Source organism: Orbicella faveolata, unplaced genomic scaffold (genome assembly GCF_042242905.1).
Source record: "Orbicella faveolata isolate gen_17 unplaced genomic scaffold, um_ofav_v1 contig_12, whole genome shotgun sequence".
Classification (NCBI taxonomy): domain Eukaryota; kingdom Metazoa; phylum Cnidaria; class Anthozoa; order Scleractinia; family Merulinidae; genus Orbicella; species Orbicella faveolata.
The window spans coordinates 16,693,106-16,719,904 of record NW_028301539.1 but is presented as its reverse complement, the minus strand read 5'-3'; the positions used below and the strand labels follow the sequence as shown (position 1 = coordinate 16,719,904).

The window sequence follows — 26,799 nt, the reverse complement described above, 5'->3', positions numbered from 1 at the left end:
GGGGCGGCGATGGTTTTGCGTCCATATCGTAGGTGTGCGAGTTAACATTATTTTATTCTATTTTTTACTGTTTTCCAATTACTGTCAAGAAGTGGGGTCTACAGGGGATTAGCCGATAAAAACTGTCGACATTATACAAGAACCCATTTCGAGTCAGCTGACAACGAACAAAGCATTTACGCGAGGGTCTTCGTTTTGTAGTTCCAGCCGGTCGTATCTACAAAACGAAGACCCCATTGATTTCGCGTCAGCTGACAAAGAAGAAAGCATTTAAGTGAGGGTCTTCGTTTTGTAGTTCGAACTGGCCTTATCTACGAAACGAAGACCCCATCAATTGATTTCGTGTCAGCTGACAACGAACAAAGCATTTAAGCGAGGGTCTTCGTTTTGTAGTTCAAGCTGGTCTTATATACAAAACGAAGACCCCACTGATTCCGCGTCGGATGACACAAAGAAAACATTTAAGCGAGGGTCTTCATTTTGTAGTTCCACCTGGTCTTATCTACAAAATGAAGACCACATTGATTCTGCGTCAGCTGACACAAAGAAAGCATTTAAGCGAGGGTCTTCGTTTTGTAGTTCCACCCGGTCTTATCTACAAAACGAAGACCCTATCGATTCCGCGTCAGATGACACAAAAAAAGCATTTAAGCGAGGGTCTTCGTTTTGTAGTTCCACCCGGTCTTATCTACAAAACGAAGACCCCATTGATTCCGCGTCAGCTGACACAAAGAAAGCGTTTAAGCGAGGGTCTTCGTTATGTAGTTCGAGCCGGTCTTATCTACAAAACGAAGACCCCATTGATTCCACGTCAGCTGACAACGAACAAAGCAATTTAGCGAGGGTCTTCGTTTTGTAGTTCGAGCCGGCCTTATCTACAAAACGAAGACCCCATTAATTTCGCGTCAGTTGTTGTCTGAAGAAAAGAGTTGACCCGGTTTGACTGTCTGTGGTTTGATAGGCCTGCGAAAAAACAAGTCTTCGTTTTTGGGTCTTAGGTCTTAGGTCTTAGGTCTTAGGTCTTCGTTTACGCCAGGGATGTACGTACACCAACATGGGGTTTTCTTACTGGACTCTGTAAATTTCTGGGAAACATTTGCGACGAATATCTGAAGTTTGGGGAAACGCACAGACCTAAAACTTGGGGAAGTGTCTTATTTAGTTATCTTCCACAGCGTACATCACAATTTCTTACCTTTTTCCATTGGTTGGTTTTGGATTTATTATTTTTTTTTTTATTGCGTGACAGTGAAAACGATCTGTACCCTTCGAAGATCGATCCAATCTTTCCATGTTATCTGCCATGATAGTCAAAACTGGAAAGGAAACGCTTTGTCGACAATCGCACAATTTGCTCACCGCGGGAAGTGAAATATTACGCCGCCATCGGCGGATATATCTGTCATGTTGACCTTGGTTACCAACTGTAACCATGCCTGATCACAGGGTAATTACAACTTTTACCTCGGTTAAATTTCTTTTGTCTTTTGCGGCATTTACCGAAGTATCAGTTGGCGTTTACACACGGAAAATGTTTACCTTGGTAAGTAAACTATGGTATCTCGGTAAACCGTTCAAGTCTAAACACAGCAATAGTATACACGGTTGAGCGACAGTTGAGCGTGAAAGCCACTAGCAGTCAAATCGACTATTGACATTCACTGAATCGAATGCTAATTTTTAAATTAGCATTGTGATAAATAATTCCTCATTTTGTAGCCTTCAGCAACGCCTTATGGTCTCAAATACGTGAATAATTACAAAACAGGAACACGGATACAAAGGACAGCTATTAGATTAGCGCCCTCATCGAAATAAATGGACTGACGACTGGCATTTGAGGTGATCGCTTGGTCGATCATTTGACACCTTTGTTAATCTATGCAAATATAACTGCAGCTACATCTACATTTACATCTACAGTTAATATTTATAACATAACTAAAGCAAAGCGCGCGCTCTGATTGGTTAATTTAGCGTCTACTATTCACCCATGGGTGTACGCTGATGACGTGTGTGCTAATGTTTACAAAGCAAATCTTTTGACAGGCATTGTTTCCAAAGTAATGGTCGACGTCCTTCTCCCAGAAATGCGAAACTGTCTTCAAAGTTGTGTGAATATGAAACTTTATCGAGTTACTGGTGTGCAGTCGGTTGTCATGAATGAATTTTCGCGCGCTTGTTTTCTCTTGTCATGTAAGACTACACGAACATTTTTTTTGTGATGTAGCTCAATAAAAGGACTTCTGTTGTTCCAATGTCTCAATGTTATGTTATAAAACAAATGGTAAACGCCATAGCGTACACTATTGAGTTATGGATGCACTTGGGAGGTTTGCTAAGCACTCAAGAAGCTAGAGTCGCACTCAGTATCGCCTCGTGCGACTCTTACGCTTCTTTCGTGCTTAGCAACCTCCCGCGTGCATCCATAACTCAATAGTACACGCTATGGCGTTTACCATTTGTTAATTGATGACGCTTTCACGTCCATACTAATTTCCACGTAAGCTCGCTTCTCTGTCATATTTTCTGTTGTGCGCTAGAACTGTTGTTGTCGCGCCCAAAAGTGATTAGCAAGAAAGCAAAATGTCGGACGAAAAGAAAACGCAGCGGAAGCCAAAAGGACACGATTCAAGTTGGAATCCCCTTAGATTCAAGAGGAACCAAAAAGAACCTGGTGAATTCGAGTTACAGGCTTTACGGGTCGATTTTGAGCCCGAGACAAGACCTCCTCCCACTTTTGTCTATTCTCAGGAAACGAGCGAAATAGTAACCCCCGTGTCGACTCATACTCTGAAGCTATTGGAAGCAATCCGTGAAGACAAGTTGGAATTCGTCGAAGAAGAACTCAGCAACATGAATAAGCAGGATATCGATAAGACCGACAGACATGGCTTCGCACTTATTCATGTCGCAGCTCGATACAACTTACACAGAATCGTGACCTCCCTGTTGGAACATGGAGCAGATGTTAACATTGGCACAAGCGAATACCGGTGGACACCCCTTCACTTAGCTGCCAGGTGTGTTAGACTTTTTTTCTACAGTGAATACAACTTTAATTTTTGTAGCGACTGCCTCATAACATGAAATTTTCGCGACACGCTAATTTCGCGAATTTCGCGATGTAAAAATAACCACCAAATTAAAGTGACGGGAACAATACATGTCGCGAACATATTAAACATGACGAGAAAATTAAGTGACGGGAGGCGCAGTGGCCTTATGGCTAGTGCGCTCGTCCCGGGAGGTAAATTTGCCACATCACGTGTTTCAGGGCACAAGGAGACAAAGGACAAGATCGGTGGCCTTTAGGCTGGCCTTGTTTAGGTTGGCCTTGTCCAGCTACATTTATTCTTTTGCTTTTCGAGACACCAATCTTGACACTTTGTCTCCTTGCGCCCCGAAAAACGTGATGTGGCAACGCGTGTTTCGGGGCGTAAGTGAGTTCAAAGTACGGAACTTGATATAGTGAACGGGTCATTTTGCAATTTATGCGCGTTGGCTGTTGGGCTGGCGTTACATATCTTCGCTACACAGTGCTGACGAGCCCCAAGAAGGGCGAAACAGCTGTCCACTGTTGTGATCCTACTTTATCGGTTCTTGTCATGTTGGTGTCTCGAAACGTTTTTCACGTAGTATCAGTCTTGCAGTCTATTGTTTGTCTTCATTTATAGATCGACTGAACAATGCGTGTTTCACGTATGAAATGTATGACAATTACAAAAAACTAAGGCATGAAATGAATTTACCATCATTTACAAACTATAGAGACAAAGCGTATGACTTAGTTGATATATCGCTTTGGTGAAAGAAAAAATAAAGCTACATTTGGGAAACAGCTGTTTTGAAAAAAAATGTAATGTTCCGTGACGACTTTACTGCGTGTGTAAAATAATTCGATATGTTGTTTTGACCATGCATAAATTAAAACTTCGACTCGGTTATTTGAAAGAGCTTTATGTACGTTCCGAGATTCTTATATGAAAACTTCCTGAAAAAAAGTCGGCTGCTATGCCATTTGGGAATGAAGCGCTTCTAAGTCAGTTGTTTGTTGGTTTAAACACCGGTTCAAACATTTTAATATGACATGAAGGAACGCGCCGCGTCTGCAGTCTACCGCCGTGAAAAAGTACGTCTTTGTCTGCAATGTAACTATGAACAGCTGCGGCTAAATTTTATTACAATTAATGAGTTAAGTCTTGTTTTTTATGGATACGAAATTTCCAAGGGTTGGGGGGGGGGGGGGTAAGTAGAAAAATCATGGAAATTCCAGGGGGTGGGGGAGTACTGTGAAGCCCCCTAGAACGGAAAATCCTGGGGGTGGGGGGTCAAACTGGAAAAAACCCTCTGTGGGGAGGGGGTTATGGATAATTTCTGGAACCACACAATGTGCTATAAATTAGGAGAAGTTTTCAAGGGAAGGGTGAACCCACAATGTTTGTTTTTTTTTTCTTTTTTTTTTTTTACCCATGAAAGCATGAGATAAGAGAGAGGAGATATTCATTGATTAAATGTGCAGGCCAGAAGGGTTTGGCAGGAGAAAGAACGAGTTACAAAGAATGATACGCATTTGACCTGGAAGTTATCATCCGATATTGTTATAGTTTTGTGTTTTGATTGTCACGGTACGGTTTTGAGTGAGATGTTGTTAGCTGTCTCTGTTTTCCTCTTTGTGTTGCACTGAAGTTGATGAGATCTTTCAAATATACCGGATTCTGAAAGCACGAAACTGAGAGGCATCAATTGACCCTTGCCGACCTTATTAAAGCCCTTAACCTTGTCAACTCTATTAAACACTTTTCAAAGGCAAGCTTTTTTAACTCTGTTTAAAACACAACATTTGCGTAATCACAATTGGAGTAATCTAAGTATCTTAATTACAAAATAGTATCATAGTTATTTGGAGTGGTGTTCTTACCTTTAACTTAAATAATGTCTCAACAATATTTGTTTTGATATATCATGACAAGCGTTTTACCTCGAAGTTTGTTGAAACATATAAGCTGGTTATTCTGGAAGCCGATCACAAGTAATTTTAGATAGTGTTTGCGTTAAGAGCGTTTACGTTTAGTTGGGATGCGTGTCCGTTCATACATGCTCTAGTTCGCAGAAAATGACGATCAGATCATTGTCATCAACAATTGTAGGGTTTAGATCTTCCTCCACATCATTCGTTTGCCTTTTAAGTAATGGAATATACATATTGTAGCATATCATTTGTGTCAACTAAAGCATCACTTCATTCCACATTTTTTATTGTGTAACAACTTGTTTCAATTTGGCTCCGAGAATTGCAGCAAATTTTCCAAAATACGACATCGTTGCCTGTAATTGGCGCCACGCGCATCATCATTAGTCCGGAATTGATCCTTAAAACGCTATAAGCCATCCTTTGCATTCACGAAATGGTTATGAAAGCCGATCCTTGACCGGTGTTGTTCAACCGAGATTCGCATAATTATGTACTAACGTTTGATCTTGAAAAAAAAAAAAGCAACCGAGCAGGGTGACTGTAAACAGCGTTCAAGTGTCAGTATTTCTAATAATGCAAGTACAATGCTAGTGTATGGCAGTCTTTTTCAGTTTCTGAGAGTTTCTGCAAAATGATATCTGACAATCCCTGACAATATATCTCACGTAGAAGTGCTGTCTACATTAATATGTTCAAGCCAAAGGTTGTTGAAGCCGATATAAATGTTGACTAGCGAGATGTTGGCTTGCCAAAGTAAAATGACTCCTTTCGCTGTATAGGGCAATCCGCGCCGAACATTCAGGTCGATAAAAGTTAGCTTGCGAAAGCGTACCAGCCCCTGTGCAACCCGCATTAACCACAAGCCGAATCTTAATACGGTTGGTTTGTGTGAGCAAAATAACTCTCGATGTGGACACCTGAGGGAATAATGAAAGAAAGCTATCAATAAACAGTACAACTGTAATCAACATTTTCAAAGCCCACACGAAATTAGGAAGCTGGATTTTCGATAAATGAAAACAGACTTGCAATAAAGCACAAGCTTAAATACAAAATTATACGAAGAGAGATTTTTGATACATGCAAACAGATAACGCACCACATCTCAAAACAACCTACCTTGGCAACTGAAAGCTGGAGAACTGAAGATGAAGTCTCTTAAAGTGCCTATGAAGTAAAAAATAATTGCTGCTGATTTGAAAGGCTTTTCAAAGTAAAGAAGAATGGCGTTTTCCTTTTTGGAATATATTTTTTCGTTTTAGAAATATTCACGTTTTTGTATTATAAGTGATGACGTCATAGGTGGTTCCACTAAACAGTTCAACACTCAATCAAGAATATCTCTAGAAATATTAAAGCAGTGTTCTTTAAACTTGGCACCAGAGATGTACATCACAAAAGAAACAAAATGACACCTGTTGCGCCCTCGCCATGACAACAGTTATGCCGCTGGTCCTGTTTCAATTAAAAATAACATTACCAGATTTTATCTTAAACAAGGACCATCCACTCCCAACAATCTAATTGGGAGAGTTAAGACAATATGGGAATCATGTGTGTTCCGAGCAAGACCCTCTGTCCCTTTTCGAAGATTTGCAAATTGGCATATTTGGTTTTTCACAGAAAGGGACTGGAGCCAAAAGTGTTGCCATGGCAACAACACAGAAGGTGTCATTCTGTTTCTTTTGTGATGTACATTTGTGGTGCCAAGTTTGAAGAACACTGCTCCAATATTTCTAGAGATATTCTTGATTCAGTGTTTTAATGTTCAAGTGGAACCACCTATGACGTCATCACTTTCTTCATTTGCATAATACAAAAACGTAAATATCTCTAGAAGGAAAAAAGATATTCCAAAAAGGGAAACGCCATTCTTGTTTACTTTGAAAAGCCTTTCAAATAAGCAGCAATTATTTTTTACTTCACAGGCACTTTAAAACCGTTAAATAGTACACAAAATCGAAGCGGTCAACACGAAGGAGGCAGAAAATCCACTCTCACAAGCCAACTAGCACCCGATCTTCTCATCTATAGGATCTAAACTAGTCATCTTAGTAGAATCCCTTTCGATCACGTGACTCTTGTAAACAGACAAACTTCTAGCTGCCGGCTTAGTGTGAGCTCCGCACACAACAGACAAACAAACGTCCGCGGCTAAGACAAACGTCAATTTTGTCATATGAAAGGACGTTTCGTACATTTTAACTTCAGCGTTTTACCGAGGTATATTAGAGTTCGCATACCTGGGTGAACATTTTACTGAGACCTTGGTAAATGCTACGCAAGATGACAAACATTTGACCAAGGTAAATATTTGCTGCAATATTATGGAATAATCAAAGGCTAGCCAACTCGTAATATTTTAAATTCATGTAAGACATATGACCAGATTTAAGGAGTTTGTATATAGCGTAACACAGTTTAAAATTGACAGCAATCATTAATTTACTTATTATATAACTGAGAAAATTACTTCGTTGCGATTGGCTGAGAGCGGGCCAATTCATCGTTAAGTTTTAATTTGCATTGCAGTGTAAATTAACGCGTGCGCTTTCGTGATTTTCTCAGTCATATAATGAGGGAGTAATCGTGTGAAGAGGGTTGTTTAGGGGTATTCTCGTGATGCGTGATTAGCTGATTTTATTTTCCGTGAAACGTGAATTTAGGAAATTATTCTTCGTGATCCAGTTGACCTGAAGATTTTGCGTGACTCGTGAAAAACTTGAATTATTAACCGATATCCGTGATTTCACCAATCTATTCTACGTGATTATGAGACGTAAGCCCTCAGAATGATTAAAAGTCGTCTATCGAGAGTGACTTAGGTACGCAATTTGCAATATGGGCCTTGACTTAGCCTTTCACGATTTTGCTTTCTTCACTGAGCACTCTTTCTAGTGTAAGAGCAGGTTATTAAAAAGAGTATCTTACTTGTTTATTTTCGTGATTCGGGAAAACGAAATTTTCATATCCGTGATCTGTGATCTTCTCTTTTTTCCGTTCAGATCCGGTAATGCAAAGGTCGCGGTTTTAAATCCTGGTGAGAGAACTCATTTTTCTCCCGAGCTCCCAGCGGGTGGTTTGTATTTATATAGGCCTTCGGAAATAATCAAAGGCTCTGTGAGCCAACTCGTGAATTTGATAAGCCAATGAAATTTAAATATTATCAATAGAAAATGATGTTTGATTTCCATACTAGGGTATGAAACGTTTTAAGAAGTGTTGGACTGGTAAATGGACATTTTGAGGAATATGATATGAAATTCAATTAGGCCTCAAAGACAGAAAATATGGGCTGAGTGGGAGTTAGTGTAAGACAATCACTGTTCCAGATTTTACTTAAAAGGTTTGTGGAAAGAAAGTTCCAATTTAAAGGGTGCTGTTTTGCTCCAAGGTAACGAGAAATGACTTAGAGCCATTGCTGTACATAAGCTGGGTGGGGATACGCCAAAGTAAATAGGTTGGTGATTTGAATTAAACTCCTAAATGAGACCAATCTGGCTGTGGCTTTAACTTTATTTGACTGCAAAGAATGGGCTACAATGACAGTATTTCTCTTTATATAATTAATTTTTTTCGTGTGCAACCCCAAAAAGTACTGATGACTAAAATTAGTGGCACCCTAAGTGAGATTTGCACCCTTGTTAACTGAGAAAAACATCATTACCCTTTTCACAAGGGAGTACCCCTTCCAACAGGGTGTGGAAAAGCAGTGAGTAAGTAAGTTAAGAGTGGCGAACGTTTTTGATAATTTATTTCTCAAGGACTTCCGATCAGCCAAAGACTTGTGGCTACTTACTGAAAATTTCAAACTACTCTAAAGGCCTTCCAAATATTTCGTAAAAGATTAATGTACCTTTAGGAGCTTGTGAGAATTGCACTTTGAAGGAGGGTTGACTGTAAAATTACACGGTATAGATTATAATCAGCTGCAAGTGATTCACCCAGATTTGAGTGTAATTAAGGAAATTGCACAGATAAATATAAGATGTATATTTTTACTTGGTTTTATGAAAATATGTCTGCCAGTAAAACTGGTTCTTTACAAATGGAAACTCAAGACATTATGTATTAAATTAGTTCACAACAAATAACTAGTAGATTTACTATGAAGGACTGTCAAACTATGAAATCAGCCAAACTCAAGCTAACTGAAGGCATCAGATGTTCCCCTCTAATCTTTGGTTATCTAGCAGTTTTGTAGTGAATTGATTGCATTTATGGCGGTTTTACATCAACTGGTTTGTTTTAGAAATTATGACTATGGTAATATCAAACTGGCACTTACTAGTCTATGTGCTTTACACAAAGCCTTAAAGAGCCAGTTCATTTAATAAATGATTCTGAGGAAGGCAATCACAGAGTCTAAATAGTTGAAAGCGAGCAGTTTACAATTCAACTATTGTACAAAATGTTATTGTTACTAGTTGAAATAGTCATGATAGAAGTTCATGGTGCTTGTATGAATATAACCAAAGAATAGATGGCAGGTGCTGAATCATCATTTGATGTTAAGTTCTCAAGACCGCATTGTTGTTTTCAGTGAAGTTGACAGCAATAGTTCCAACAAATATAATACATGAACTTCTTTGTTTGTAATTTGTGTTATTAACTGCATGAACTCCAGTGATGCTGTCCCCGCATTTTTCACGCTGTTCATTTTTTTGTAGCTTCAGATACTGTAACTGGTACTAAATCCATAATGAATATAGTTGGCTGCAGTGCTGTATGTCTCTGTCAATTACCATGTGCAAGTAACTACATGACTGTATACCATTCCAGTTCTTATAGTGTATTTTAGTAGTCTCCATAGTCCAGTTGCCAGTGTATGTGATATAAGCTCTGAATGATGTGCTAGTTTATAAGAAGATATAACAAGTGTTAGCAACAATTGTTTTAGTAAAGCTGTTGGTCCACCCTGACACCACACCTGTTCTGGATTCGTCACTTTTTGTCGTCTAGACGACTTTTTTGCAATTTCCTGTATGTGATCTGGGTTCTCTGCTTTCCGTTTCCTTTTAGACTTTTTGTCAATTTCTCTTTCGTGTTCTGGGTTGGTCATTTTCCTTCTTGTGACAGTTTGTTTCTTTTTCTCCCTAATTGTTTCAATATTTTGTTTCCTTTGCATGGAATTTTGACTCTCTCTTTTTCTAAAATCTGCACTAGCTCTTCTCTTTTTCATATATTCTTTCATGCAACCTTGATCAGCTCTGTATTTTTCCTGTTTATCAATTTTTTTTCTTTCAACTACAGTTTGATCACATGTTTTGTGGCTTGGTACCTAACAATTTCTCGTTTCTACCGTAGAAACATAATGAGTTTTACTCATGTGTCCAATGTAAATGTTTGTGTATTCCTGTCATATTCACTGCTTGAACAACAGTAACAGGAGCAAACGTTTGAAATGATTCAGCGATATGAATTGACAGATTTAGGCAATTGGCCAGTGCTTGAATTATAATTGCATCAGCCCGTGTTCCCTGACATGATATATTGTTCAGATAGTCTTGCCAAGAATGATCAGTGTTACTCTCTATGAACTGTTCAAGGTTCTGCAGTAAAGTACTTGACTTTACGAGCACTTCCCGAGGACAGCCCAAGTACGGTCGATCTATCAATTCCATTTTCTTTGAAAAAAAAATGAACCATGACCGAGGATAACCATAAAAAACCTTTCATTGTTTAAGCTACAAACTGTAAGTGCTTACCTGGCAATGGTACGAAGGCTTTTTCTCACAACAATGAACGACTCCAGTCCAGAAACGTTCGGCAAGCCATTCGTGGTCTCAAACTGTACGAACCACTTTCCAACGTCGACACAGCTCCAGGAATAGCAAAGACAGCCATCTTAAAGGAGTCACTTAACCAGTGGGCCATGGGCGACACTTTATAATCGGTCTCGGCGAGCGTGAAGCTCAACTTCGCGAACACTCGAGACTTTTGAGCCCTCGGTGGAATTAACCAAAAGATCGGCGTTTTGACGCTACTTAATAAATAGGTTATTTTCGCCCTTATAATTACTTGCAAACGTACTCCTGTGGTACTGCGAAGGACCTGCTTGTCTGCCCTGCCACCACGGGGTGGAGAGTTCAAATCCGCCGCCCACTTGACACTTTTTCGTTTTTCTTAATTTCTTTTCTTTTTTTTAACTTTTTTCTTTCTCGGACACACCAATCATTTTCCTTTATATATATATTGAAAAAGTAGAAGCACTGACACCATAAATGAAACATACGCTGCAAACTGCCAAAGATATTTTCGGAGATTGGCCAAACTTAATTCACGGATGAAAAACGTATAGCTTTAAGCTCTTTTAAGATTCTCATTGGCTTCTTTTTCACCCACCACTCTTCTTAGCAACAAAGATGGCCATTTCTTTTGTTTATTACTCGCCAAAAACTATCAAATGCACGTAAAAGCCTGAAATCGAAAAGAAGTTTACAGGAATCGACCAATCGAGCGAGCGAGCGAGTGCCATTCTTCACATCATATCTACAACTCGCTCTTGCGCATGCGCGCAATTCACGAGTTAAAAATGTTGCAGCCATAAAATTAATATTATTATTATATAAGAAAATGAGACAGTATAGACATTTGAAATATCACGCGCAATAAAAACACTTTTCGAGTTTAAGACTCCCGCACATAATTTTTGGTAACGTGAAAAGACTATCGAATTATACACCCACCTTTGTTTTACACCGAACAGTCTTTAAACTGATAGCACTTGTTCGACTCCAAACACGAAAGATCGACCAGTTTTTCAGTTTAGCAGCCATTTTGTTCACAACATTCGGGCAAGTGACGCCCCTCTCAAGGAATACACTGGTCAGCGGAATTACCACTGAAAGTTGATGGATGATCAACCGACCGACCGAGTGCACATTTGAATCTGATCACTGTTATAACTCCCTCTAGTTATGCTATCACTTGTTAAAAAGCAATGAGCATGATTTGGTGTTGAAGAAGTGCGAGTGTTAGAGGATTCTGAACTTGGGTCATTTTCAGCCAGTATAAATTGCGTTGCTATTACGGTCCACGTATCCCGTGGCGACCCCCATGGTGGGCAGGGGTACAGCAAAACCTCTGGTATGCCGAGCGCAGTCATCGATCGTCATGCGATGGTTGAGACCAGCACATGATGTTTCGAAGAATTGCTATGCTCTTTAGTAGTCTGTTTTTGTTCAGTTTTGTTTTGCTTTTGTTTTTTTTTATTATTATTATTATTACATAAGTAATATAATCCCAGATGATCTTCAGAAAGAATGCTGGCAGCTGGTCGTTTCTGTTACTGCCTGACGAGTGTTTATCGCCGGCGAATGCAAAAGGTTGGAAAGGATGAGAAGGAGATGAGAAATGCGTGCTGTGCCCATGTCTCGTCACATCACAATCTCATTTAGGCTAATTCGTCACGACTCATAATCCTGCTGAATTTCGAAGAAAAACGAGACTGCGAGCTGTCCAATTTTAAGAATTTTTTAACGGCCTTTTTAACTTTGTGGCGATGTTATTCCACAGGGGACGCAAACACTATATTAGTAGTAAAAATAGATGTCCTGTTATTTACCCGTGTTCCTGTGTCCTTCTGAGTCGTTTAGAAGGGATTTGAATGAAGCGAAGGCGGTTTATAGTTCCGAATATTATCTCGTCTGCCACTTTGTAATTATGACGCTTCGATTACGTCTCAAGTTTCTATTATCGTCGTTAGCTATTAACTCTCATCGAGTTAATCGTTAACTCGGCCGCGAGGTAATAGTTAACGACGTTAATCGAAACTTGAGACGTAATCGGAGTGTCATAATTACAGAGCGGCAGGCGAGATAATATTCGAAAATGTAAACCGCCTTGGCTTCATTGAAATCCCTTCTAAACGACTCAAAAAGACACAGAAATTAGCAAACGTAAATGTCAGCACATTTATTTCTACTGCTGATATAGTATTCGGTTCCCTGTGGTTATTCCAAACCATATCTCAACGTCATTTTGACAATGATTCTAGTTATTTTTTTGACATATAAACCCTTTCTCTACATATATGTTGTAGGTTCAATGGCCTCTCCACTGTTGACGCCCTTTTACAAGGGGGTGCTGACCCTTCAATCAAAGGTAAAAAGGGAAGCACTCCATTGCACTTTGCAGCGCGCAGAGGAAACGAAGAGATCGTTAAAGTTCTGTTAGAGCACCCGAAAGTCAAAGTTGATGTTAGGGATAGTTCTGGAAAAACAGCGTTGCACATGGCATGCAGTGAAGGACAAAACAGAGTTTGCCAGCTTCTACTGGACAATGGAGCGGACATCAAGGCGGTTACGACAGACAACGCGACTCCTCTCCACAACGCCATTCTGAATGGTCATTCTGAGGTGGCAACAATGATAATAAACCGAGGTTAGAAAATAGAATGGCCATGGAAGTGGCTGTGTTAGCCACGTGATCAGTAGTCGAATTAGTCCATCAGTCGTACCCTATTTCACATCAAATGTCTTTGGAAAAGTAAGGTCGGCTGGCTTTCATTCAGACATTTTTTTTTCGTAATTTTCCCTCGTTAAGTAAGAAAAATATAATTTAATAAAGAATACTGAGTCTGAACCAAATTGACCTCAGGCTGAAACACGCGGAGGAGGTATGGCACAGAGAGCGAAAAAACGTGTTCCATGATTGCTTTTCCACTCCGTTCAACTTCCCTATTTTTTTGCTAGCTCTCGCAGTTTTTTGCGCTGCTCCCTAGTGATGTTTCCAGTTGCTTTGAGCTACAGGACATACCGCGTAGATACCTGATGACGCGTGCAATGGTATCCCGAATTTAAAGGCATTAAGTAATTTGCTATGTTAGTTACCTTTGTTTAGTTCATGGCTTAAAAACTGACTCATTCTAAGATGCCTTAATTATCTTGACAATGCTTCGTGCGGTGTACGTAAATCGAAAACACGAGAGCGGTCACAAACCTTTAGTTCTTTGTCGTTCTTTATTGTCGTCGATTGGTCCATTCAGCGCTCTACAAGCGGAATACTCAGCCTATGCTTATTCGATTTACAAACAACCGTGCAACTGCAACAGCTAAGCTCGAAAATACTTCGAAACAACCCGACAAAAGGACAAGAAAAGAAAAGCGCAAAATTTCGTGACTGAACTCTCAATCAAAGGAAAAAGTGATCAAAAGACACAATGAAATACATTAAAATAACTATTGTTAGCGGGAAAAGTTGAAAAAGTTAAAATTAAACGTTGTTAACTCAGCGTTTTGTATCTAGTTATGCGTGAAACACATATTTGCCGTCATTGAGGTACTTCCTGAACTATATTTCCTCTCTTTGACAGCCGCTGACAGAGATGTCGATACGACTGAATTAAAGCAACTGCTAGATAACAAGGACTTGCAGGATAACACTGTTTTGCATATGGCTGCCTTAAATAACGATGTCAAGACCGCTAAACTGTGCCTTGACCATGGCGCAGACGTCAACACCAAGAAATCCAAGGAAACCACTCCACTACACATGGCGGCCACTAAAGGGAATCTTGAGATGGCGGAGTTGCTAATATCACGAGGAGCTGGAGTTAACATGAAGGACGGGGATTCCAAAGCACCGCTTCACAGGTAAGAGTTGTTATAAGGGACATAGATGTATTCCAGATTGTAGGTAGTTTATAGTACTGCAAGTACTCTAGTTTTCTAGAGCTTTTCTTCGATTGGGGTTTTTTATAATTCGGTGATTCTGTGAAGTGTGTTTATTAGTTCATGACAAGAACGCAAATAAGCTACACTCTTAGCAGATCCTTTTCTGGCCCTATTGTCCCAGAGGAGAAAAGAAATTAAGTAAGTCAATTAGATCCTGACAGAAAATATCTGATTGCATTGCACTCCAAAAAAGCCTATCGTGCTCTTGCTTGCCCTCAGGAAGGAGTCCTCACCAAAGCCTAACCTGCGGGGAAATATTTCCAGGAGGTACTCTGCGATAGACAAATCTCATTTAGAGGCAAAACTGAGCCATACCCCTAGTTGTTTCAGTCACCCATGTTATTCTAACTAAAATTTTTGTCTCTTTGTGCATTGGTTTTCAGGGCTGCTCAGTTTAACCACATCAAACTTATTTCACTTCTTGTTGAAAATGGAGCCAAAGTGAACACACATGATGGCGAGGGACGGTCGCCATTCCTGAACGCCGTTGCGGCAGGGCATGTTGGCTCGGCCAGGGTTCTCCTTAAACTTGGTGCTGACGTAAATGCAACCGATTTGCTCATGAAAACCTGTGTTCATATCGCGGTGGAAAATGAGCAGTTGAAGATGCTTGCGATGCTTTTAGAGAGTCATCCTGGGACAACAAATTTATACAAAGCAGATTTGTGGGATAGGGTTCCTTTGCACTACGCTGCCAAGTCAAAAGATATAAAAGTAAAACGTTGATATGAAGTAGTAAGATATGTGTCAACACTAGCAGCAATTTTGAAAAGATTAAAGAAGATTTCTAAAAGAACTTCGGATTATCGTCCTTTAGTTTCCTTGCACGTCTATCAGTTTCACTTATTATTCCATTTCAATTGACAGAAAAGAGAGAGAAAGTTAAATGAAATCAACGTAAATAGCTTATGGTACGAAAAATACTGAAGAATTACCTTTGTGTGATTGATTTTTCCCCTTTGTAGATCTTAGAGCTGGTCTTATCCAAACAGAAGCATCTGTCATATCGAGATGAAAATCAAAAGACACCTCTTCACCTAGCTTCAGAATCTGCCTCCTCCAAACACGTTGAAGTATTGGCAAGGCGGATGTCTGGTGTTAACGAACGAGACGAACATGGACGAACACCTTTGCACAGTGCTGCCAGGAAAGGCCAACGGTAAAACCCATTTGATTCCATCGTTTGTGGATCAATCAAAAGCGAGGTGATGAGTTTTTGCAAATTTTGCGGTCACGGATCAGAAAACGCCGCGATATTTATAGAGTTGATATTTTCCTTTATTATATGGCTGTGTCTCACAAGGACTGGGAACTACCGAATTCACGAATATGATTGTCTGAAATCGATATTGAACGCGGTCTAGATTTTCCCATCCAGACAGGCATCTAGACCGGTAATGTTTTGCGGTGACAATGTTGCAAACTAAAATACAAGAATATTGACTATTTTCTTCCAACAATGTTTATTTTATGGAAGTGCCAAAAAGTCTGATGAGAAAAGAAAAGTAAAGAGGACGAGTAGACTTTGGCGGAATTAAGTTCAGGTCATCGCTGTTCGCAAGCAAAATGTCAGTTAGTACAAACCAGTTACATTAAACGAATTAAATTGTTCTTGTTTGCCACCTAATAAACATCTTATTAACCGAGTTTAGTCGGTCTGTATGGGAGAATCTTGACCTCGGTCGTGTATGTGTACAGACCTCGCTGCGTTCGGTGTGTGCTCACGACCTCGGTCAGGTCTCCCATACAGACCTCCTGCCTGGTTAATAAGAGCTAATTAGTATTCCTTTTCTAAGTATATTCCTGCTCCCATCATAGCGATGCTTCTATGCATCATTCAAAGGATTCTTTGTTCATCAACTAATTGGTACAGAAAAGCCAGTATGGGGTAGGTTAGAACCTCTTCTTGGGTTTTCTTTGCCATAGCATATCTCAAGATATCAAGTTAATATCACATGACGACATAACATGTGTCATCTTGAATTCCATTGCTTTCTAAGAAAGTCAGAAAATGAATAACGTTTGGATTGATGAAAAAGTTTACTGACAGTGATAACAACATGCGTAAAGTAAGGAAAGAAATTTGTTGTTAGATTTGAAAATTATAGACAATTTAAAAGTCAGTCGTGCGAGCCAACCTTCTTATTTGAAACGTCAAAAGTCAACGAAAGTGCATGGGTAAATTTTCCTGTAAAAACACTCGTAAATTAAAAAATGTAGCTAACGCGCAAAGACGAAGGTTCAATCCGCTTTAAATTTTTGTACGGTTCAATATTAATCACCAAGAGGTTTGTTTTTTTTTTTTCACAGAAAGGCTTGTGAGACACTTCTTAAACTGGGAGCAGAAGTTGACAGTAAAGATAACAATTCCCGAACAGCTTTGATGTGGTCTGTTCAGAAAAACAACCTACAATGCGCTAAGATTCTGCTTGATTTCAAAGCTTCTGTCGACCTCCAAGATAGAGATGGTGACACTGCATTACACGTGGCTTGTGGACAGAGCCATGCAGCTATAGTTCGTCTACTTTTGGACTGCGGGGCAAGTTTGATGCTTTGCAACAAAAGAGGAAACGGTTGTTTAGAAATAGCAACGAAGGCAGGATCTTCTAATGTTGCCATGACAATTGTAAAACACAAAAGGTTAGTTGCTGCTGGGAGTAATATTAAGAAATGAAATAAAAAGTTTTCCCTGTGCAAAAAACAACAACAACAACAAACGAAGGGAATAACAGTCAGAGAGCAGAGAGAACCCGAAATGGTAGTGATCACCAAAAACTACAAGGGATACACAAGGGGAGAGTTCATTAATCTTACTTGTAAAATGTTCATATTTCGGAATATTTTGTGCTCTAAATCGACGATATTTTATTCCCCTTTCAACTTCTTATAACGCGCTTAAATTCTCAACGGTTCCCGCGTCAGTTCAGACTCACACAACGCGTGACGCTTTCATGAATGGATACGTGCGTGCCCGAGGATTAATTTTTCCTTTTTCTCGAGACGTGAGCTTGGGACGCTTGTGTTTTCATATTTATGCATCAAAATTCTTCACAATTGGCTCAAGGAAGGTTTTGTTTCTCTACATCGGCATGTGCAAGTCCACAAAAACGATTTTGCTAAAATTGCTATATAGTTGAAATGATCGTATTAGGACATCTCCTCCTTGTTAAAGCCTACCTTGATATAAATTAACAACACAATAATTATGCAAGTCGTTAACCAGTGCAAAGACGTTTTTGTTTTCCATCATGACCATTAGGAACTGACCAAGCTCTTTCAAACGTTCATAGAAAAAGTAAATCTTCAGTTTCAGCGTTATAGGTCAAACCTATTTTCTTCTTTTGTTTTAAGGTGGGTGGAAATTAAAAACTACCAGACTAAAACTGGGCAGACTTCAATCTCACTCCTGGTTGAAAATTTCCCCGAAGCTGCCGAAGTCGCCCTGACTCAATGCGTGCACTATTCTCCACATCTCAATACTACCGACCCAGAGTACACCATCACGTACGACTTTAAGTATTTGGATCCTGGTCCAGAGGTAAAGGAAAGCAGAAAAAGGTTCTCTACAGTTAAAACGATGATCAAGCATCAACGCGAGCGGCTCCTTCTTCATCCTCTCACACTGAAATTCAACGAAAGGAAATGGAGCATGTTGGGAAAGTTCGGATTTTTCGGCGATTTTGTCACATATTTTATCTTGCTGATTTTCCTGAGCATATTTGTTGTTCAAGTAAGGAAAGTCACTGATGTGCTACCAGAGATGAACACATCTGGAGAACCACATATTTATTATGAAGAGGATTCTGCCTTTGCGGAATCAGTCCTAATCACTGATGTGCCACCAGAGACGAACAAATCTGGAGAACCAGATATTTATTACGAATTCGAAGAGGATTCTGCCTTTGCAAAATCAGTGCCAATCATTTGCTCGGTTTTCTTCATATTGCACCTATGCAAAGAATTTTTTCTTATATACATGCAGCGTTGGAGGTATTTCAAGGACACTTCCAATTACCTTCGCTGGATCTTTTACCTCAGTATCACGGGAGCCATGGGTATCTGGCCATCTGCTGACGCCGACCCACGCGAAGTTTGGATTCCCTGGGGTGTGGCGACTTTTGGGTGCTATACGAACATGCTGTTGTTCCTTAGAAGATATCAACTGTTTGGTACTTATATCTCAATGTATACTGAAGTGATCAAGACTGTTGTCCAAGTGATGGTGGTATTCGTTTTCCTCGTCTTGGGATTTGGACTGGTCTTTTACATTCTATTTCAGGAGCAGGTAAAAGTTATAAGAAAAGATAAGGTATGATGAAGAGCGGTTACCGATTGGCCTTATTGAGAAATGAGTGTGGCGGTGGTCAGATTGTTAATACGTTTGATTCGAATCGAGCGGTCTTGGATCTAGTGCTGGTTGGGGTCATCCTGTTGTGGCTCTCGGCGGCTAGACACCACCAAGCAGCATCAATCCGCATTGACAACTCGACTAAGAAACAATCGACAATATTCATTCTTTAATGTGCGATGGACTAGCATCCCACCCAGGTAACTTAGCAAAAATCTTGCTATCTCTTCCTGCGGCAAAACTGAAAACTCCAGCGCCTCCTAAAGGCGGAATTAACTGTCACGTTTTGAAACTATGTCATTGAATCATGGGCGTATTTACGTTAGTTTGAAGTTTTGGTTCTTCGTCTCTCTCTTTCAATGTGAGAAACCCGTGTTTAATAATCTCAAGGAAACTGAAAAATCCCACGATGAGCACTCTTAATTCGTTTAATATAATAATACCTGAATAGTAGCATGTGTATCCATGTGTATAAAGTTTGACTGAGTTACTTCAGATGGGATGCTTGTCCGTAGCAGGTCGCACCACCTCCCGCCACTCATACCTTTATTTCTTTGACCGTTTACCAGTATACCTACTGAATTACTTTGGTAGGGTCTTATGCAGACAAGATGACAGTAGCTAGAAAGACAACAGAAACAGTCCATGGAAGTCACGAAAGACAACACGGAGACAGAGTCCAAAGCATGCGCTAGCCATTGCGCCACCTGGCCACTAACGGCACTTATAATGTTACCTGAAGTTCTATTCCAATGGCCTTTATCACATCTTTCATGCGGAGAATTGACGAAATCTAATCCCAGATATGTTTTCGCAAAAGATCAATTGGACCTGATTGAAAACAAAAGAAATATATCAAATGAATATGCAGCTGACAGGCTTGGGCGCTATTCTGCGCTACCAAAATTAACTTGCAATATTAACTCGCTTTCGTTGTCTTTTTTGATAAATAGCCGGGCGAGAAGAGCATGACGACAATTTAACGTTGCGAATGGCTTTTCAAACTTAGCAACAATTGTGACTCCTTCCTCTCCTACTTGTAACTATCATGTGGCTATGTTGGAACTAGAACCAACGAGAAACGACTAAACGTTCGTCCCGCCCACAATCCAGGGAAACTACTACACGATTATTAGTTACATATTAGAGCAGCCACGATAAATATTAATTCTTGGCATCATTCTTGTTTTACTATATTTTTATTGCAGGATTCATTCCGCAACCTGCCTCTTTCCACTCTTCGTGTATTGGTTATGACGGTTGGAGAGCTCGACTTCACAGACTTCGTTGAGCTGTACAAAAAGCAAGATCCTTCTAATCCATTTCCATCAGCGGCATACACATTTCTCTTTTTGTGCCTGTTTTTGATGAGCGTCGGACTGATGAATCTCTTGGTAAGAGAACATCCTTTTCACGTTATGATCATTAAGGTATCTAGTAAAATGTACCAGTGTTCACAGGAGGCAAAAACGACTCGTGAAGGGGCACTTTACCCAGAACTTTGTGCTTCTTTTATACGTTTTGGATTCTATGGATTAGTTATTTGTGTTGCACTCTCTCTACCAATTAGAATTGGGCAAATTTCAAAGGCATGATTACTTGGACTAGTGCGTGTTATTTCAAGGGATTGGCCAGCCGTGCCACACTTTCTTTACTTTTCTTAACGGAGAATTCCTCGTTCTACCGCTAGATGGATTTGTGTTCGCAGGTCCCGAATTCAGCTCCTCCATGTCTAACTTGTAAATAGCCAACTGATCAGCCTCCAAGCAGTAAGAATTCTTAGGAGGCCGTCTCTGTAAGAACCGACCACTGATTTTACTTCGAAAATTCGATTTTTCCCATAAGCTGGGATTTCGAAGCCCTTACCTAGTCAATCACTAAAATGAGTTTTTGTTTCATTAAAAATTCCAATTGAAGTTTTCTAGGATTGATTGAAGTTCGGTCCACTCGACGCAAGTTTCATGCCCGCCGAAACTGGAAAAATAGCACATATTGCCGGCGCTCTAAAAAAAATAATATTCGCTCAAAAGTCCCAATTCTTTTTTTCAACTATAGATATATCATAGCATTTTGTTTGGCCATGTTGCAATTATAATTCAGTGTTGTTCCTTCAACGGTTAAAAGAAGATTTTCTACCCGTTAAATCGAGTTTTGAACCAAACGCGAAAATAGCTCTACTTTGAAGGCACGTTTTAAAACTGTGGCACCTGTTTGAAACCGCTGAACTACATGAATAGAAAGTATAAATGTCCCTTAATTTAAAACAATAATGAAATTTGTCTGCCCACTAGGTTTTCAAAACTAACGACCGCTTAAAGTTCAGGAAATTTTGAAAACATCCCAGTAAGTAATTAACACACTCGCCTTCGTAAAGTGCTCCGATAAATTCCCGTAAATCTCTTACCTGGCTTCAAGATTAAAGTTTGGGTCCTTTGTAGCGATCTTTGAAACCTAGGTAGTATTAAAACTGCCAGCTTTTCCTTCCAACTGTAGGTTTGTATATAAAGTAGATTTATACATTCCTCATCTGTGTCGAGCGTGACCGTCACATACTTCGATGTACTTTGTATTACTGACCATTGTGACCATTGTGCTGACCATTGTTTTCCTCGAAGCCGGTTTAATCATGTAGACTCCTCTTGAAAGGTTTGTAGAAGCACTCTTTTGGACAACTCTCGGCACGCATACATGTATGAACAGTAAACGGTGATTCGGGAAGCCAAGGAAGGATTGATAAATGCCACGGCCATTTTGTGTTTGCAACAATTGATTTAGTTCCCAATCTTCCCATTATACTCACGGGAAAGATTGGGAACTAAATCACTTGTTGCAAACACAAAATGGCCGTGGCATTTATCAATCCTTCCTTGGCTTCCCGAATCACCGTTTACTGTTCATACATGTATGCGTGCCGAGAGTTGTCCAAAAGAGTGCTTCTACAAACCTTTCAAGAGGAGTCTACATGATTAAACCGGCTTCGAGGAAAACAATGGTCAGTAATACAAAGCACATCGAAGTATGTGACGGTCATGCTCGACACAGATGAGGAATGCATAAATCTACTTTATATACAAACCTACAGTTGGAAGGAAAAGCTGGCAGTTTTAATGCTACCTAGGTTTCAAAGATCGCTACAAAGGACCCAAACTTTAATCTTGAAGCCAGGTAAGAGATTTATGAGAATTTATCGGAGCACTTTACGAAGGCGAGTGTGTTAGTTACTCACTGGGATATTTTCAAAATTTCCTGAACTTTAAGCGGTCGTCAGTTTTGAAAACCTATTGGGCAGACAAATTTTATTATTGTTTTAAATTAAGGGACATTTATACTTTCTATTCATGTAGTTAAGCAGTTTCAAACAGGTGCCACATTTTTAAAACGTGCCTTCAAAGTAGAGCTATTTTCGCGTTTGGTTCAAAACTTGATTTAACGGGTAGAAAATCTTCTGTTAACCATTGAAGGAACAACATTCAATTATAATTGCAACATGGCTAAACAAACTGCTATGATATATCTATAGTTGAAAAAAAGAATTGGGACTTTTGAGCGAATATTATTTTTTTTAGAGCGCCGGCAATATGTGCTATTTTTCCAGTTTCGGCGGGCATGAAACTTGCGTCGAGCGGACCGAACTTCAATCAATCCTAGAAAACTTCAATTGGAATTTTTAATGAAACAAAACTCACTTTAGTGATTGACTAGGTAAGGGCTTCGAAATCCCAGTTTATGAGAAAAATCGAATTTTCGAAGTAAAATCAGTGGTCGGTTCTTACAGAGACAGCCTCTTAAAGGTTTTTAGTTTTATTTACAATATTCGTTTCTCGATTTAAGGGCCCATTAACCGATTCATGCGCGCGCTCGCGTACGTTGCTAAGGAGGTGAAATTTAGCTTCCAGTTCCTTTCGTGGTCTGAACGCGGAAACTTTCAACAACTCAACAACTTGCACGTTCGGTTACATTTTAGCTGTCTTTTCTTTGAGTTTCAAAAAATGCAAAGTTTAAAAAATACAAGCAAAAACAAAGAGAAAAACAGAAAAACAAGCGCAAAAGAAAAAAGCAAAAACCATGTCTGTGTGGGTTTCGTGTGTTTCGTTTGATCTTACTGAGCCGCTGGTAGTGTGAACTGCGCACGCGCTGATAGGATAACTACGGATAGATATCGCAGGCACTTTCGGTTTGTTTAAATACTAAAGGAAATGCGGTTTTTCAGTAAACCCAGCTTTTTTCAACGAGCTACGATTTAACCAATGTTGGAAAGAAAGCTATACATTCCTTTTGTAAAATCATGCTTTTTTCAGAAAATTAGGAATTTTGAACTTCTCTCAAAATCTGATCTTTTAGAAATGAAGCAAAAATTATGCATAGCATAAAAAGGAAGTTAAATCATTAAATCAAGGAAAAAATTCCGCAAAGGTAACATGCTTTGGAGCCTTTACATTTTTCAGAATTAGTCACATGACCATGGGCGTTGCCTGATTACGTCATTACTGGTGCTGCTGACCAATTAGCACAGCAGTGCTAAATACCTTGACACTGAAACAAAGTTTTTTCACAGGTTGGTCTGGCCGTTGGAGATACCGAGAAAATTAAAAAGTTAGCCACAATCAAGAGACTTGCTCTGCAGATTGAGTATCATATTGAAATAGAAGACTCCTACCCAGGTTTCATCACCCGACCTTTTTACGAAGAGGTTTATGATGACAAGCCTAATAAGCAACCCGTACATCACAGGTACGTCTTCACTTTGCATTTTGGAATGTACAGAGGCTTTGAATCTGAATAATTTGAAGCTTTCGTATTTTTAACAGACTGAAATTGCATAGGATTCGATCCTCAATTCATTATCTTGAACAGTCCAAAAGTGCTAAGTAAGAAAACATTCGGAACTGTAAATTACTTGGTCGGAAACCTTTCAAAATAAATTTTTCAGGGTGCAAGACTTTGATATCATAATAGAAGTACCGCTTTTTCTTGTATTTTCTTCTTTGCTTGCTTTTTCTTTCTTCGACTGTTTTCGTTTTTTCTTTTTTTTGGTTAGGTGTCTTTGTATTTGTTGGCTTTCGTAAAGCACAAGTCGCTTTTTTTCAACGGCTATGACGTTCTGTCGAAACTGTCGAAAAGGATCCATACCTTGAATGGTCATTTTTAAAATATATTTTTACCCGTAAAGGCCGTCAATTGCCTTGTTTTAGCTTATGATCATGAAGTATAAATTTTCAGAAGAGCACGAGAGGAAGAGAACAAAAATAAATCTTGATTAATTACTTTGCACGAGGTTAAACAGTTAAGAACACTTGTAGTGTTCTATGGTGGTTCCGCGAATCTGATTGGTTTGTTCATCGGCTAGTACTAAAGATGGTGGGACCCATCCTAAGTATTTTCCCTTAAAATTTTCATGCTCTAAAAATACGGCAATTATCAGCCCGAGAACGAACTGCCAAGGGTACTAAGGCTTGCTTGACAGTTTTGTTTAGAACAAAAACATCAATCATAGTCGCCGTCATTGCATTGTTTACAAGATTAAGTACACTAATTCCTTCGTTCTATGCTAGCGATATTCGCTGATAGAAAACTCGGTCTCGTAGTCTGTTACGGACGTTCCTAATGGTGACGACAACATATAGCCTGTATATTTGTTCTTGTTCTACTTAATTTCCAGAGTAATGGAGTGGCTACAATCACGATATGCTGAAGCCGCTCCAGAGCCATTGGCGGAGGACAACAAACCAACTGAACTCACTGAGTTACGAGACGGGATGATGAAGAACAAGAAGAGGATAAAGTCAGTTGTGAATATGCTGGAGGCACAGAACAAGTTACTCAGAAGCCTGGCACTATCAATTAACCCTAATTTTCAGCTGCCAGAAGATATCGAGAGAGCCAGCTGGACTGCAGATGATACAGATGATACAGATGGAAGACATCAATCGTCCCTTGAAACAGTAGAGGAACTGAGCGAAGAACCAACAGATGGCACGAAGCTGGCTTTGGCAACAGAAGGGAATGCTCCCGATGCTCTTTATTGAGGATCGCTAGACGTCTTATGAGGATCACTAGACAAAAATTATCGCCGCAGTTATTTTTAGTTTTTCATGCATTTGTTCACAAAAAAGGTAACACTCACAGTAATCCATGATACGGTCTCACATAACAATGCCATGGTTAATTTTTTGTTGTTGTGTTGGCACTACAGTCGAACTTCTCGATCGTCAGCTGGCACCCCTGGGGTCAGAGACAGGGCCCCAGTAAAGTAGTTATTCTCATCTCTCCTTTATATGCAAAGTACCGCATAGGACAAGAGTCCTCTATCTCCTGCTCTCTCTTGCTCCCAGTTAATTAAGGTTTAGGGCCTGAAATTCTGCCTCCCTCAGGTCGATTTGGGACGGCCCCTCTTCCTTTTATCCCCTGCTGTCCATCTGAGAGCAACTTTAGATAATTTCTCTCTGAATGCACGTAACCGATCCAAACCACCTTCGTCTTGCAAGGGCAATCCCCATGTCCTTCTGCTCGGTTTCAAGAGCGAAGGTAAACTAGTGTTAATGTATAACTTAAGAATATGTGTAGAGAAAAAAAAAGTGACACATCAACATTTCTACGAGGTATGAATGAAAAGCTACTTAAAAGTTCCAGCTTCACGGATTCAATTTCCTTAAGAGAGGGGGTAACATGCATCTCCGTCATATATACGCACGAGAGGTAGCTATATACAAGCGAAAAAGGGGAAGGAGGAAAATAGTAAATACAGGCCGGAGCAAACATGTGCTTCTCGATAGGTTTTTTGGTTTATAATGCTTACAGTGACAAATAGTACTGGTGAACTGAAAACAGTCAATGGTCTTTGTTGGTTCTACAAAATTGTACACGTTCTACAAAAAGATATACGTCACATAAGCAAAAATTAGTCGCATTTCTTGCATTGTAGGAACTGACAGATTCACTTTTTTAGAGGGAACATGAACCATTTACTTGTTACGATAGAGGACGTCGAGAAGTATAGCGGTATCCATGAAAATCGTATAATTATACTGATTTGACTTCGAATTCTTCCTTTTCCATTAATTTCCTGACATAACGTCTCGTAATAAATAAATGAAGATCACCACAGAATTCAAACAGTTAACCACTGATTTACATTGAAGCTGTGTGTATTAGAATTAAATAAGAAATTTTAAGTTAAAAGAAGTTAGCAATAAAATAACAATATTATCTACAGCTAGGTAATTCTAATAAGATCGTCATATACATGGTGAAATCTATAATATACTCCGGTATTACGCTAGCCTTTATTGAATCGATGCGCAGGAAACGATTTCAGCTCTGCTCTGAACAATATAAACTTTGTAATGTAAACGTAATGTTCAGAACATGTTGAAAAAATAAATTCAGTGGGTGATTAAAACTGATTATGGCTCTACATTGATGGGCAGCGGTTAGGGTTTATTCCCGACCAGTATAAGTTTCTTTACCGACGCACGATCGGCAAGCCGAGGTACTAGTGACGTATCGGTAACGTATCGCATTAAGCATCGGGAAAATGTCAGTAAGATATTGGTAAGCACCGAAAAATTTCCGCTTATAAGCTTCTTCCCTGAAAGTTAGTTTTCCCTGTCGCCCAGAATATTAGAACCCAAAAATCCCTTCCAATATTCAACCCCCTCGAAAATGCACTCGAACCTCCGGTTGCGACCACCTCTCGTAGGCGAGCACTTCTCCTCTTTTGCTTTCATTGTAGTCGTGTACTTGTAGTTGACTGCGTCAATGTCAACCCCAGCGTGCGCGTGGCGCTTAAACCATGGCTT

The 26,799-nt window shown here is 39.7% G+C and overlaps 1 protein-coding gene across 1 annotated transcript; it reads left to right on the top strand.

Moving 5' to 3' along the window:
- Positions 1 to 1,934: 1,934 nt before the first annotated feature.
- LOC110061514 (uncharacterized) lies at positions 1,935 to 26,401 on the top strand. The gene is made up of 10 exons (XM_089282567.1): positions 1,935 to 3,023; positions 13,020 to 13,360; positions 14,292 to 14,571; positions 15,036 to 15,366; positions 15,618 to 15,811; positions 16,963 to 17,292; positions 18,004 to 18,937; positions 20,209 to 20,394; positions 23,556 to 23,731; positions 24,660 to 26,401. Exons 1-10 carry the CDS (start codon positions 2,587 to 2,589, stop codon positions 25,024 to 25,026), a joined length of 3,576 nt encoding a protein of 1,191 aa, XP_089138693.1. The 5' UTR covers positions 1,935 to 2,586; the 3' UTR covers positions 25,027 to 26,401.
- The last annotated feature ends 398 nt before the right edge of the window (positions 26,402 to 26,799 follow it).

Bases quoted from the DNA above. Each gene is read 5' to 3' on its own strand.
- LOC110061514 (XM_089282567.1), top strand. From the start codon at position 2,587: ATGTCGGACGAAAAGAAAACGCAGCGGAAGCCAAAAGGACACGATTCA. The intron at 20,395-23,555 runs GTAAGAGAACAT...GTTTTTTCACAG, and splicing joins TCGGACTGATGAATCTCTTG to GTTGGTCTGGCCGTTGGAGA. The intron at 23,732-24,659 runs GTACGTCTTCAC...CTTAATTTCCAG, and splicing joins AAGCAACCCGTACATCACAG to AGTAATGGAGTGGCTACAAT.